The sequence below is a fragment of the Eucalyptus grandis genome, chromosome 1 (assembly GCF_016545825.1).
Source record: "Eucalyptus grandis isolate ANBG69807.140 chromosome 1, ASM1654582v1, whole genome shotgun sequence".
Lineage (NCBI taxonomy): Eukaryota > Viridiplantae > Streptophyta > Magnoliopsida > Myrtales > Myrtaceae > Eucalyptus > Eucalyptus grandis.
This window is the reverse complement of record NC_052612.1, coordinates 28,076,483-28,091,353: the sequence shown is the minus strand read 5'-3', so window position 1 is coordinate 28,091,353 and position 14,871 is coordinate 28,076,483. Positions and strand designations below refer to the sequence as shown.

At 41.0% G+C, this 14,871-nt stretch overlaps 1 protein-coding gene across 1 annotated transcript; it reads right to left on the bottom strand.

Moving 5' to 3' along the window:
• Positions 1-4,676: 4,676 nt before the first annotated feature.
• LOC104456309 (beta-bisabolene synthase-like) lies at positions 4,677-7,887 on the bottom strand. Its single transcript, XM_010071085.3, has 7 exons — positions 7,654-7,887; positions 6,820-7,081; positions 6,362-6,737; positions 6,045-6,260; positions 5,603-5,741; positions 5,174-5,422; positions 4,677-5,015 (listed from the first exon to the last, which is right to left on the bottom strand). The coding sequence occupies exons 1-7, from the start codon at positions 7,885-7,887 to the stop codon at positions 4,713-4,715; spliced, it is 1,779 nt and encodes a 592-aa protein (XP_010069387.3). The 3' UTR covers positions 4,677-4,712.
• Positions 7,888-14,871: the final 6,984 nt, after the last annotated feature.

Here is a 14,871-nt window from a genome sequence, read left to right as displayed (position 1 = left end):
GACACAAAGTCTGGCGATCTTCAAAACAGAACTTAGATAAATTTTGTTAGCTTCAAAACAACATAGGAGTTTTCTCTAATAGCCAGAGGTCCAGAACCGGCCGGCAAGAAGCCGAACAACCCCACCCTGTCGACAACTGGTTAGACCGATTCATGCTAGTTTGATTGGTACTTGATCGGCTCAATCTAGTTCTAGCTAGTTCATGCATTAGTGGCTCTTATGGGTTCAAAATTTATGAATTTGGTCTCTCAATGACCAAATTGAAGAGGAAATTTGCACGATTTGAGGAGAAATTTTCCAATTTCATTTCAATTAAGTCAATTCAATTTTATAAATATGGTATGGACCCTCTATTGACTTAATTAAGCGATTATTGTAATAAAAAAAAAAACAACGAACTAAGACTATGGGTTCATTAGATTGAGCCTTAAGGGCTAAAATGAACAATTTTGCAATTTAATGGTCCAAATTGCAAATTAATTGAAATTGGATTCAATTAATGTTGCAATAAACCTATTTGACTAATTACCCATGTGTAGAATCATCTAATGTATTCAAATTGGCTTTAAATTGAATCGTCCCAGCTAGATAAAAAATTAACTTAGATCCAATATTAAAATTGGACCTACGTCCATACAATTGAACCATAGACTTGATTGGGTCAACTTGAATTTCTCTATTTGAAACTCAATTGCTTGATTTTCTTATACTCAAGAGAGTAAGATTCCTCAAATCGAGGAGTTTTAATGTGAATTTCTCAAAATTAGTCTTGGATTTGGACTTATCTTAAGAAAATGAGTGAAAATCGATTATCCGTTTGTATATCATGAAGAATAGGTTTTGGCCCTCTAAGTAGGGCTCAAAATGGCGACCGCCTTTCAATGCGGTAATTTGCAAAATCATGTGAACGAATGGGTTCAAAATAGTCCTAGACCAAATGTCATAATAGGAACTGCACCTAGCTGTGAATTAAATAAAATTTATTTTATTTTTGGACAATATAGAACCTAAAATAAAAAAAAAAAAAATTGGAAAACAAGGTTCTTAATTGAATTTTGTGAAATTTTCAACATACAAATCAAATTTATGCTTAAAGAAGTGCTTTTATGGATTTTTTTATTTTTCCTATTTTTTAATCGAAGTTTTGACCGTGAGACTTGTGTGAGGACAATCCTATAGATAGGCAAGCGGATTCCAAGGATGACTAGAAGTCGATTCGCAGACAGAACATAATGGAATGACGGGTGATTCCGTTTACCGTTATCGAACCCACGAACGACCCTATGGCAATCCTTAGTAATCGTGTACTTTGACATAAGAATCTATCCTTCGCAAATTCATGTAGTCAAAGATGCCCATGTGTCGAGATGTCTTGAACGTGGTTTGGCATGAGTCGGTTACGTGCGAATCCTCAAAACCACCCGTCAGTTTGAGTTGCATCCAAAATGGCATTGGGTGAAATTGACATGGCATGAGAACTAAAGACTGGACTTCGAATTATCGGGAATCTCCAGGACATAATTTGGATGATGTGACTTTGACAGTCAGCGGTGCCGAGCAAGCTAAGTGTGGGGGAAAAAAATGACTTAAGGACCGAGAAGGTAAGACCATGAGGACGTGGGCCGAGCAAAGCCAATGTGGGCCTTAGGCCCAAGGTGGGACAGCCACCATATTGGGCCCAAAGCAAGCAATTAAGCCCATTGGGCCTAAACCAACTATTCCTCATTCCAAGCCCATTACCAAACCTTAAGTCCAATCAAACCCAATTAATTCTCAATCCCATTCCTATTCATTTCCAAGCCCATTTCTTATGCCCATACATTAATTTCAGCCCAAGCTTAGATTGGTAATTTGTGCAAGGTTGAAATTATCATTTTGCCCCTAAAAGCATTTGGATAAGGGCAAGGAAAGAGAGAGAAGATGAGGGGAGTTGCATGAGGAGTTGGGCAAGCATTGAAGAGGCTTGTTGAGGAAGACAACCAGCTATCATCACTCTCTCTCTCCCCTCTTTCGACCCTCTCTCAACCGACCTCTCTTTCTCTTCATTTTTCCTTTTGTCTTGCTTCTGTTCTAGCAAACCCTCCTCCAAAGAGCTGAGTTAATTGTTGGCTTCTTGGACGAATCAACTCCCGTGCCACCCATCACCGTGTCGAGGATACCAAGACTGTCCACCTGGACCCCACCGTTCGCTGATCGGAGTCACCGTTTGACCCGTCGGCCAACCAAAAGCCAGTGGTAGTCTAACCGCCTAGCACTATTCTGCTCCAACTAACCTTTCGTCAAAAACTTGAGTTAAAAGTTATCTTCCCGTGCTAATCAGCCCACGCTTCACCCACCACTATGACAAGCACACCCAATTTATATAGGAGCACCTCGCCGATCGCCGGAATGATCCGCCGGCTATCCCGTCCAACCACTGGAAGCCACCGCACGCGGTACCGCCCAGTTTCGCCCAGTTCTACTTGGTTCGCGATTTCGGCCCATTTTCTCCCATTTTGACTGAGCTTTCACCCAACCCAGCTATCAGCCACTCCCCCTTGACCCCCTAGTGCCGCCGATTACCGGCCAATCTCCTTGCCAAAGCTCCAGCGAAGGCGTTTCACTCCTTTTCCTCCTCTGATGTTCGGTTTCTTGGAATTGCAGAGGGAGTTCGAGCTTGTGGCTGCTGTTTCAGCCTTGGGACCGCCTTGAATCGTCGTGGTTGAGGTCCTGATGAGTCGCCTCCGTCATTGCTGCCGCATGCCTGTCTCCGGCCCGTTTAATGGGTGAGTTTAGCTCATAATCCCTTGATTAGTGCCTAAACTTGCTTAGGGTTGGTTTAGTTATATTTAATTATAGTTTAGGTGATTTAATTAAGTTGTATTAGCCCTATGATAGGTGGTTAGATGGATGGATTATATTAATTTAGCTTAATCTTGCAATCTTTAATTGCTTAATTGTGCTTATGTGTTTAATTAAGCTTGTTTTGCTTAATTAATTGTTTGTTTGTTTTAATTTATGTTTTGTTTAATTTATGAGTTTAGTTTATTATTTATTTAATTATGAAAATTTCTGGAATTTTACTATTCACGAGTTACTATTCACGCGGTATTGTTCACGAGCATTGTTCACTCGAGAATGAAAAGTGTTCTAAATTCATGTATTTTAATCCCATGAAGTGAATGAATGTGTAAATGCATGGGCATCTATATGGATTGAGTGAATTTCACAAAAAGGGAAATATGCTTTGTCCGAGGGACACCGAAATGGTCCGGCTTTAGGAGAAAATGATTTGTAAGTGTATATGCAAGCATGTGTGCATTGGCTAAGTGCCCAAAGATAAAAAGGGAGATGTAGTAGTGTGCTTGCGTTATCATTAAGTTGAATTTGTCCCCCGCTGTGTGTCGGGTGGGCGATGCTCCCATGTGAAAAGCACGTGCTTGTGTAGTGATAATCAATGGTGCCTGTGTGGCGAAATAGCGTGCCTATGTCGCGTAAGATTGTGCCTGTGTGGCGTAGAAAGTGCTTATGTGGCGTAAATCGTGTCTGTGTGGTCGTATTTCTGTGTGTCGAGTATTGTACCTATGTGGCCAAAAGTAATTGGAATGCATGAGTGCATAATATTGTTTATGACACGCACGCATGAATCGATAATGTGCAGGGCATGGCAATGGCCAGGTGAGATCACTTGTGACACGATTCATATGTGATTGATAAACTGCATCATCTAATGGCCATGTGCATTGCGTGTATTATGCTGAGTCATAATGTGCAGAGTATGGCATACTAGGTAAGGTTGTATGTGAATCGACTATTGTTTGCTAGTTGCTAGTCATGGGTCGTTGGTAGTTTGTGGGGTAGTTCTGAAGAGATACCCCGAGTTGAGTTGGTGTACTAACCGGGGACTTAGGGGAAGAACTCACTGAGATTTATATCTCACCGGTTATTGAATAACCATTTTTGGGTCCCCAGTGTGAAGAACCCAAAGCGGAAGGGTCAGGAACGCTTCGGTAGTCCTTTATGAGATAGACCTTCTATATAAGCTTGAGGGGTTTATGAAAGTGTATTTGATTTGAAACTGGTTGTCCTACTTTTCTATCCCATGTTTGTTGTTATCAGGGGATTAGTTAATTTGCTTCCGCATGCGCAAAAAAAATGAAAAGGGTCGGCGACGAGTCCTGAGAACATCGCAAAATTCTATCGACCACCGAGGGATGTGCGTGCACTTGAGGTTCAGGGCATGACATGAAATTTAGGTGAAAAGTCGATTTTCAACTCGGGATTGACTTTTGATCAAAGAATTGATTAAAAAGTCAACTCAAACGTCAACCATTCGACTTTTCGAATTTTTCTTGAAAATGAATTGGAAATTGCTTAAAAGTAACAATACATAATGAAGAAATGAGAAACAATATTTTTTTTTTAGTGAGAAATGGGCTCCATCGTGATCAGAAACCTAAATCTCGATGCATCAACTAAAAATTAAGCATCAACAATCACCACAAATTTTATTATCAATTATGTATATCAACCGCAACTCAAAACCCCAAATAGCATGAGGTTCCCCGGCAAATTTTATGGAGCTTGTACAACACCCATATATCGTACAGGCTTCAATTACAATAGTTTCAAAGTCTTAGAGCTTCCAGAGCCACCCACCCCAAAAGCTAATAATAACATGTAAGTCAATAGGCTCTCTCCAACAGTGACACCTCTGTCGGTAATATGCATCCCTAATCGAGGGGCACAGGGTCGAATAGTGCCCTCACAAGGTGGTCCTTTGTTTCGTTGTCGGGAAGGCCGTGTCCATCTCCGTACTGGTAAAAGCACTGAGAAGCTCGTGCAAAGTTCAGACAAGCGTCGAGAAAAGGCCCGAGCCTTGAATATGGGTAGTCCTCAAACACGTCTTTGTTCATCCTCTTCCAGGTCTCCTGCACCATTTGCTTGACATGCTCTCGAGCGGCCTCTTCCGAGGCACCAGTTTCATTCATGTAGCATTCTAGCGCCTCGAAGTTGTCTCCTCGTGCCAATTCATACTGACCATGAATGACATTGATATTTCACAAACATAAGTCTCGGGATCCTCATCGAATATATTAAAAGAATAGCACGTATTTTTTAATCCATCAATGATGTGCTTTCTCTTTGTAAGTGATTATACAAAAGGAGAAAGATAAACGTCAAAGTAATTTACCGATGAGGTACTGAGATCATTGTTGAGTCGAAGGATCTTGGCAGAGCAATGCATGACACTCGGAATTTTCGACACATAATCAAGCCCCTCTTCCGTCAATTTGTCCGTGGTTAGGAAGTAGCTGCCCAATAGCATAATCAGCCCTCCGATTGAATCCACCGCATTGTCCATGTACTCCTTCAGTGTCGGTTTGATGCTCTTGTTATACCAATGGACCTCCTTTATGTACGCCTTGCATTCATCCGCCCACTAGAGGATTGAAATTCAAAAAGAGTGTGTCAATGATGAAGCTAGGGGACATTCTTCTCTCGTACATTTTTCGAATTCTCAGATGTTTAAATAGAAGTTTCATTACGAAAGTCAGCAGTAGAAAAGTGAGTTGCCTTGCACCAGCTAGAAATTATTAGGTGAAAGATTCAGCAAGATTACCACTTTTCGCATGTAAGGAATGGTGTTGATTCCTAGCTCTCTCATCGTCCAACACCCAATTTTGTTGGTCGTGTTGTACAAAGCCATGTAACTATCCCTTATTGTTGGAGGAAGCTTATCGATTTCTGTGATGTCCCACCTGGATAAGATATCACCATTTCAACATTTTGTAAATTTTACCAGCACCCGATATACTTTTAGTAATAACAATGATGAAGGTTAGTACTTACTACTACTTTAATTGCCCAGACCAATCAATTATATAGAGGAAAAAAATCTAACTTAAAAAGTGATGTTCAAAATACATGGGAGAATTTATATCATATAACTATCAAAATTTGTCGTATCCCTTGTGTCATTCAGAGACTATTTAATTGCTTGTCGTTTCTCTTGGCAACAATAGTTACCAAGAAAATGATGATAGTAATCATATAACACTAACCTAACAAGAAAATCTGTTAAGAGCTCGAGTTCTTCCAATGTTCCGTATACATCATAAACATCATTGATAAGTGTCACCATACAAGCGAGCTTCGTCGTCATTTCCCTGTAAGCTGTATATTGAGGTTCAAAAACCATGGTGCAGTTCCAAAAATAGTGTTCCACCAATCTGTCTCTGAAGAAGGTCATCTTGTTCGCGCCAAGTTCAACCCACCACCTGAGAAATTTACCATGCAACAACTAAGTCGATCTAAATGGGCTCCTACAGGTTTGGTGATTGCATGAATATATATATATATATAAAGTGCTTGCGTATACCTTGCCATATTGCTAACTTCCTTCTTGTGGACTGATTGCACTAGATTGAAGTCTAATTTAGCCAATCGCAGCAAGGAAGGGATCATGTCTTGTTGTTTCTCGTACATGTCCATGAACCACCGAGCCTCCAACCTATTTGGCCTCCAGTGGATCGGCATATCTAATGCATGACTCACGTAGCTCGCTAACATAGCAGGAACTTTGTCGAGGTTTAGATCCTTTAGATGCTTAGAAGCAAAGCTCCTCGCTTCATCAAGTATGGTTTCACCTTCCAATCCATGAAAAGAAGCTTCATAAAGACCAAGAAGCCCCCTCACATCCTTATTGAGTGATTCGTTGAACGTGCCCGTCTTGTTCATAAATTGTTGAAACACATCTATATGTCCAAAAAAAGGAACGGTAAGGTAACTTTTGATGCATCAACATGATTTACAAAAGGGTAACCATATGGCAAATACCTTGCGGTATTTTGTATCCATGTTGTCTAAGTAATCGGAATCCAAGGGAAACTGCATGAAGATCGTTCAAAAGCTGAGCATATCCGGTGTTGTCATAGATGGAACTGAGAGCATTTTTTATCTCTGTCTCAAAATGGTATCCTAGTCCGAGTCTTTGAACTGCGTCAATGAACTCAAGCTTGGCCACCTGGTTCATCTCCCTGTTGAATAGACCCCTGATTTCTTCCTTCAACCTTCGGACTTGCCCGGCATATTTATCCTCCTAGGCACGTAAAACATTGAGAAAAATGAGATCTTAATCAAAAGTAATACATAAGCAGAGTAAGCATTGTTGAAAATATGCCATTTTGATCAAGTTTATTAGTATCTCTATGGAATATTGTTATGTCGGTCGTATATGATAGAGTGGCAGTGGTTGGTCGTATACAAAAGTACTCAAGTAGTATACATCCTTATATCTAATTCAGAATACAGTTTCGTTTTGTTTCTATGCCATTTTGGGTGTTGTGGACTCTATCTCATCAGAGTAAAAAGAAAGTAGGGAAAAGCACCCATACGATCCTCAACTTATGTTGTTTTTTTTTCCCTTCTCAACATGATCCTTGAACTTAAAACTTGTACCGAGTTTTCTGCATCATACTTTCCGCTAGCATTGACACACGCATGAGCTTCAATTTGCCAGAATCATAGACCAAGAAATTCGATAGGGAATTCCCACAAGTTCAAGGACAAGATTGGAAAAACAAAGAATACAAAGTTCAGGACCGAGATGTGAACATTTTCCAAAGAACATAGCCAGGCTAGGTATTGTGCCGAACCAAAAAAGATCATTACCGTGTAATCAACTCTGAGTGACTGAAGAAACTCGTAGTCCCACACATTAGGTTTCCAATTTGCCGACCGTCTCACGATCTCTGGATTCTCGGTCGTTGCGGCGCATGTCACCGATTTAACACCTGAGGAGAACGAGGAGGAGGAGCAGCGAGGGTGTCTAAAGGACAAGAGAGAGGGTTGGTTATGGCTGATTGAGGAGGGGACGAAGCTTGTGAACAAAGTAGGAAGAGCCATTGCGAAAGTTGTAGTGAATCTCTCAGTATGCTAACCCCGCTTTATATAGATGGTGTTGTTGTTGAGCACCGGTCATAGAAAAAAGTTTATAGCCTTGGAAATGTGATTATTGATTTGCATAAATAAGAATCTCGTGTTTAGGATCTACTCAAAATTTCTCGAAGGATCCCTCGCATGCATTTAAATATCATCGTGATTAGAAATCTCTATGCATCTTTCAACTAAATCCTTTTTTTTTCTAAAATGAGTCGATAAAACCTATTGTCTCCTAATAAAAAGAAATCAGCATTAGTAGACAAAAGAGAAATAGTTTGATGGCCAAATATCATGAAAATCCTATAACTTTTGACTTTCTTTATCCTAATAAATGCACTGAAAATTCTAAAATGTGTCATAAAAGTGTAATTGAGTTCTAAAACTTTTAAAAGTACAATCAACTCCTAAAATTTTTCACGAAAGTCCAATCAAATCTTAAAACTTTCAAAAAATGCAACTGAATCCTAGAACTTGTAAAATTAGTCCAATCAAGTTCATTAATTACAATTTTTGAAAGTTTTGGGACTCAATGCACTTTGGTGACAAATTTTAGGATTTAATTGCACTTTTTGAAATTTTTAGAACTTAATCGCACTTTCGTGATAAGTTTTAGAATTTCTAATGCACTTATCCATTTTTTATCTACCGAAAAATAGAGCAAAATTAATTAAAGAGTCCTAAACCAACTATATGATGCTATTTCGGTATTATTTTTTTTAATTTGATTAATTTAGTCCTAAACATTTTGATAATTTTTTTAATATAATCCTTTGAGTCAATATGGGTTGGAAATCGCTGATGTTGACGTCGACTAGTATATTTCATGTAAAAAGTGCTGTTCGTTAGTCAGAATATTGTTATGTTCACCATCCAAATGATGTAGGTTAATACCACAAAATACCTGAAACTGATACATAAGCAATAAATTTACCCTAAACTAATTTTTTTATCACCAAAAACCCAACAAAAGAATAAAAAAATCAAAAATTTAAAAAGATTGCAAAAATAGTCCACGTTAGGGCTACCATATAGGATAACCAACACTAACTAGAGGATCACATTAGTTGTTGCTAGCCAAAATTAGCCATATGAACTACCTTAGAAAATCGTCTAAATGTTTAGAACTAAATTGATAGAATTGAAAGTTTAAGACAATATTGGTTGTTCAATAGGTTTAGAACTCTTTGGATAATTATCACTCAAAAACTATTTTTGGTATTGTAACACAATTTCCCAAAGACCATTGAACTGATTTATTTCTAGTATTGTAATATTTTGCATATGTGTCAATTGAGTCAATTTGATCAATTTTCACCAAAAATCGCTAACATTGACATTGGCCGCCATTTTTACGGGGCACAATCAAAGTTGACATGGACAATTTTTTAATAGTGTTTCTAAATTTTTACTATTTTTACTCTTCTTTTTATTTTTCATTGTGGCCGAAGAAGCCTTGCTACCTAGGCGAGCGGCCGTGGCCCTTGCTAGTGACCAGCAAGGGCTCACAACCCCAAAGATCGGGCGAGGGTCACCTCACCCAACAAAGTCACGGGCGATCATTAGCTAGGGCAACCCAATGACCATTCCACCCTAGATCTAGGCAAGGGCCTACAGGCCCTCGCAAACAATTGGACAAGGTCACCGGCCATTGCCCAGTGGCCAACGACCCTAGCCGACTCTCACCACACCGTCATCGGCCCTTTACGATGACGGTGGGGTGGTGGTGGCGAGGGCCTCAAGCCTTGCCAAACGTGTTCCCTTTTCCTCTTTTTTTTTTTTAGTTTTTTTAATTTATCTTCATTAATATTTATATTAAAATTCAATTTTTAGGCAACATTAGCGTCAAAACGACATCGTTTTAGATTTATCTAGCCACGTCGACGCTAAAAAAATATTGTTTTACACTTATCTAGCCACGCCAATGCTATAAACAACATTGTTTTCCACTTATCTCGCCAGAAAAATGTCATGTCAACAATTTGGCCGAAATTTCTTGCCATTGGCACTTCAGTGTTACATTTTTTTTCTAATTTTGGTACTTAATTATACATTTTAAAACTTTTTGCACTTAAGTGTCCCTCTATACCAAGTTTTTATACTTTTGATGTTCCCACCTCGAAACACATCATATAATGTCTTTGCGACGTTGGATTAGGAATAAATGCAATCTCGTACTTTCAGATCTCCGCTCCCGAAGCAAAAGGTTGTTTGCTGTTGATCGCAAGTGTCACAAACTCCCCTTGAAGAAGCAAAAACTAATGCCCTAAAATACAGCCGCTCCTATTCAACAGGGCGTCGCTAGTACAAAATCAATCTAAGTTAAGTTTGGTTAGAGTAGCTTTGACTAATAGGACATGTCTCCCACTCAAACAAGAACTCCACCAAACCCCCTTTACATCATATGAAGTGTCATACAACACCCACAGATAATAAAAAAAAAATGCTATTCACAGGTAACTTTTGATGGTTGTTGTTTATTGATACTGACAAATCATAATCAAAATGCGAAGTCGTTGTCCATGGAGAAGCTCTTATTGAAGCTTAACGAAAGGTTCCTATACCAATTATCCCCAATTACCCATCTTCCGACTTTAATTTTTTCTAAAAAGAGTCATTAAAAAATGTTGTCTTCTTTAAGATAAACTAATAAAAGTATTAGCAATAGTAGACAAAGTAGAAATAATTTGAAGGCCAAATATAATGAAAAGCCTTTAACTTTTTATTTTCCTTTTCATAAAAATCAGTATCTCAAATTATAAAACAATCTCCGGAGACCGTTAAATATGAACAAAAAAAAAATAAAGCAAAAAAATGAAAGAAAATGAGTGAGGACTAGCCAAATTTCAAGAAGAAACAGTAAGAAAACGTAATAGAACGTTTTTCCGACGTCGGGTAAGGGAGCATTTTTGCGACATCGGGTGAGGAATAAATACAATCTCGTGCTTTCATGTCCCCGCTCTCGAAGCTGAAGGTCATTTGCTGTCAATTGCTAATGTCACAAAATCCTCCTGAAGAAGCGAAAACTAATGCCCCACAAATCCAGCGGCTCCAAATCAAATGGGGCGTCGCTAGTACAAAATCAAGTTTGGTTAGGTTGGCTTTGAATAATAGGATATGTCTCCCATTCAAACTAGCACTCCACCTGTCACGCCACGAACCTTGAGCGCATGCACATCCCTCGGAGGTCGATAAAATTGCGACGTTCCCAGGACGCGTCGCCGACCCAATCGATTATGCACATGAGAAAGCGTATAAACTAATCCTCTTACTACAACAAACATGGGATAGAAAAGCAAAACAACCAATTTCAAATCAAACCCACTTTTATATCACGTGATTAGAAATCTTTATGCATCTTTCGACTAAATCTTTTTTGTTTCTAAAATGAGTCGATATAGTGTAGTGCTAAAAACAATAAAACATGCACAACAGTTTAATTGCAAACAACACTTCTATAGTTCAACCATTCATTCTTAACTCCAACCTGCAAAACAAGGGTTAGCAAAGACTACTCCCCTTATACTTCCCATCTGCAAAAACATTTAACACTTCATGTTAGGAGCGTACCTTGTTTCCATGCTGCCAAACAAAATATTTTTTTTTTTTAAAAATAAAACAGGCCTATGTCCACTATGAGTTTTAACTCTTTCCCCAGTGGAGTCGCCAAGGGGAAAGTCAAGAGAAGCTTTTGCTTCTGAAGAGAGAGTGCAGGGAATGTAGAGAGAGGAGGGAAGAAGAAGAAAAGTCAAAAGAAAAAGTGTACAGAAAGAGAGCAGAGAGAAGTGACGTGAGGGAGAGAGAAAACAAAAAAATAAAGAAAAAGTTGTGCACTGTTGATCTTCTTCGTGGGTTTCTTCTCCGCGAGTCCCCACGCCGCTCCGCTGCAGCCCACGCTGCCGCGCCCCTGCGCCGCCCGCTGTCAGCCTCCATCTGCGAGCACCCGTGCCAGCCCTATTGCCGATGCTCGTATCCGGACCTCCGTCGTGCCAATAGCCCGGCTCCATCGCTGCCTCTCGTGTTCACCGAACGATGATTCGACACCATCTCTGTCTCTGTTACTGCTTTGACCTACCGCACGCCGAGCCGATGCTCCCTACAACCCGCCGATCCGGCCACCGTTCGCCTCCGCCCGGAACCGTAAGCCCCGACGCCCCTGTTCCGCCTCTCGTCGCCGCCGATCTGCAACACCGGGACCTCCGACTCACCGTGCAACGCCGCGACCGACCCGCGACGACCCGACGCTGCTTCCTCTGCTGAAGCTCCGCCAAGACCGGACCCGACCGTTGCTGCTGCAACCCGCGAGCTCGGCCTATTGCGCCTCCAGCCGCCGTTCATCAAGCCACCGTACGCCCGAGTGACGTCAGGGCTGGTCGCCGAACTCCCCTCCGACAAAGTCTGTCGCGACCTAAATTTTCCAGGGTAAATCCTAAATTTTAGGTTAATGGATTACTAAGTCCAAAGACTTGGCACGGACCCTCCCAAGTCCTACCAATCGCGACTTGATAGAAATTAACTCATTTAAACATGCAATTATATTCAATTTGGAGCCGCCACTAACCAATTAGGGTTGGTTAGAAACCCAAGTAAAGTATGGGAGAATACTTTACTTTTGCGAACCAGAGATTCAGTAGGTCCGGGGACATGGTTACGCTAGATTAGTCTAACGCCCTTTCGGTACCTTTTATTTTAAAAATATTTTGCAGGCAATGTTGATTAATTTAAACTTAAGCTATTAACATGCAAATGGTGGTCATGCGAGTGCACAATCAATAAAATAACATTAAAAAAGAAAATGCTAATAAAAATGCATGCCCTAAACATGATTTCTAAATGACATGACATCTAATTTTTCTTTTTTGTTTAAAAAAATGTTAATTATATGCAATCTTAATTTAAACTTAATATGCATGAATTTATTTTAATGACATAATGTTTTTTATTAAAAAGAAAACAACTTAATGGTGCAATGATCATCTTTTAGCATTTTCTTTTTTATTAAAAAAAACTATAACTCATATGGCACGCATAACATTTTTTGGTTCATCTTTTTGTTTATTAAATAAAAATTAACCTAATCTTATATGAATCTAAAAAAATAAAATGCATTGCTTTAAATGTGAAATGTATAGACCTAAATACCTAATGTGATGCATGATATGTGATGAGCAAATAATAATAACACGCCAAAATAAAAATCCATCAATGTAAATCAGTGGCATATTATTTTAATATGAATCAATGATGCAAAGTAATTCATGAATTTTGCCATAAAGTCGAAATAATAAAAAATCTAACCCGACGTCTCGCGGGTCAATATTTTTTATTATCATAACTTAATATGACAAATTTCCTAATGATAAAAATAAATCAAGTTAGAATAAAAACAAAACATGAAATCAAAAATAAAAACTCACCTAGTCTAACTCACGGTTGACCCGAGGAATGGCGAGGAGCAGCTGGTGGTTCGGTGATGGGTCGCCGTTCGGAACGAGGATGGTCGTCGGAGGTCCGGCGAAGTCCAAGCAGCAACCACACCCGCAGCAAAAAAACAGAGGAGGCAGCAAATGGTCCTGTTCGGGCGTGGAGTCGGCGTCGGTTGCTGCATAGGTGAGGATGCGAGCTGTGGTAGCGGCAGCGGTGCTGTGGACGCGCGAGCAGCGGGGAGGTCGCCGTGAAGCAAGCCTCGGATACTGGTGTAGGCGGAGCGCAGGCTTCGGTGAGGCGGTGGACGGCGGGAGGCGAGCCGCGAGGTCAAGAGCGGCGGGCTTCGGCCGCCGAGCGAGAGGGGGCAAGGGCGATGTTCGGGAGGCGGAGGCGCTCGGGTGCTCGCGGCCGTGGAGGCTCGGCCGTCGGATTGGAAGAACACGGAGCGGAGCTCAGGCGCGGCGGGCTTCGGCCACCGAGTGAGCGCCGCAGATCGCCGGTGTGAGGCGTCAAGTCGTGAGGTTGAAGCCGGGATGGGTCACGGCTCGAGCAACACCCGCATCGTCGGGAGCAAAGCAGAGGATTCACAGGTGTTGCAAACGGAGCCGCGGGAGCAGACGGGTTGTGGCGCGCCCGATCGGGGTGGATCAAAAGTGGCTTCGCGAATGGGGACACTTCGGGGCGTCGACTCGGCGTCCGGAGCACGGACAGCAAGCAGTAGAGGCACGTCGAGGCGGAGCAGCTTCGCCCGCTTGCCGGCGAGATCGGCGGTGAGCGGCGGTAGTGCGGGTGCTCGGACGAGAATGGCGTCGGCGTAGGGCGGCTAGCTGATGAGCGGCAAAGCGGAATCGGCGAGTGTGAGGGAGACGATGAACAGAAACGTCCCCTCACCTTTGCCTTTTACTTTGACCTTTTCTCCTCTCTCTTTGTACTTTCCGCAGAACTTTTCTTCTCTTTTTCACTTTTCTGCTGTTTTCCTTCTCTTGACTCTTCCTTTTTCCCTCTCACCTGACACTCTCTCTCACTCTCTACCGAAGACTTCCCCCATTCACTTTCTGCCACTGTACTTCTTCTTTTTTTTTCCTTCAATTTGCTATTTTTTGGACGAACAATGAAGAGAAGCCCCCTCCAAGGTGAAGAAGAACCCCTCTATTTATAAAGCGAAAATTCGAGTTTGTTTCGCCGGTAGAGATTTTTGCTCAACCTCTCGCCGGTGGAGATTTTCGCTCAACTTCTCCAACAAAGAAATGGCTCCAAAATCCGGCTGTTGAATTATTTTGAATTCAAAATTTCTTTTCAAAATTTCCCTCTAATCTTTTATTTTCTAAAAATTGAATCTAAATTAGGTGTCAACAGTTAGGTTGGCTTTGAATAATAGGATATGTCTCCCATTCAAACTAGCACTCCACCTGTCACGCCACGAACCTTGAGCGCATGCACATCCCTCAGAGGTCGATAAAATTGCGACCTTCCCAGGACGCGTCGCTAACCCAATCGATTATGCACATGAGAAAGCGTATAAAC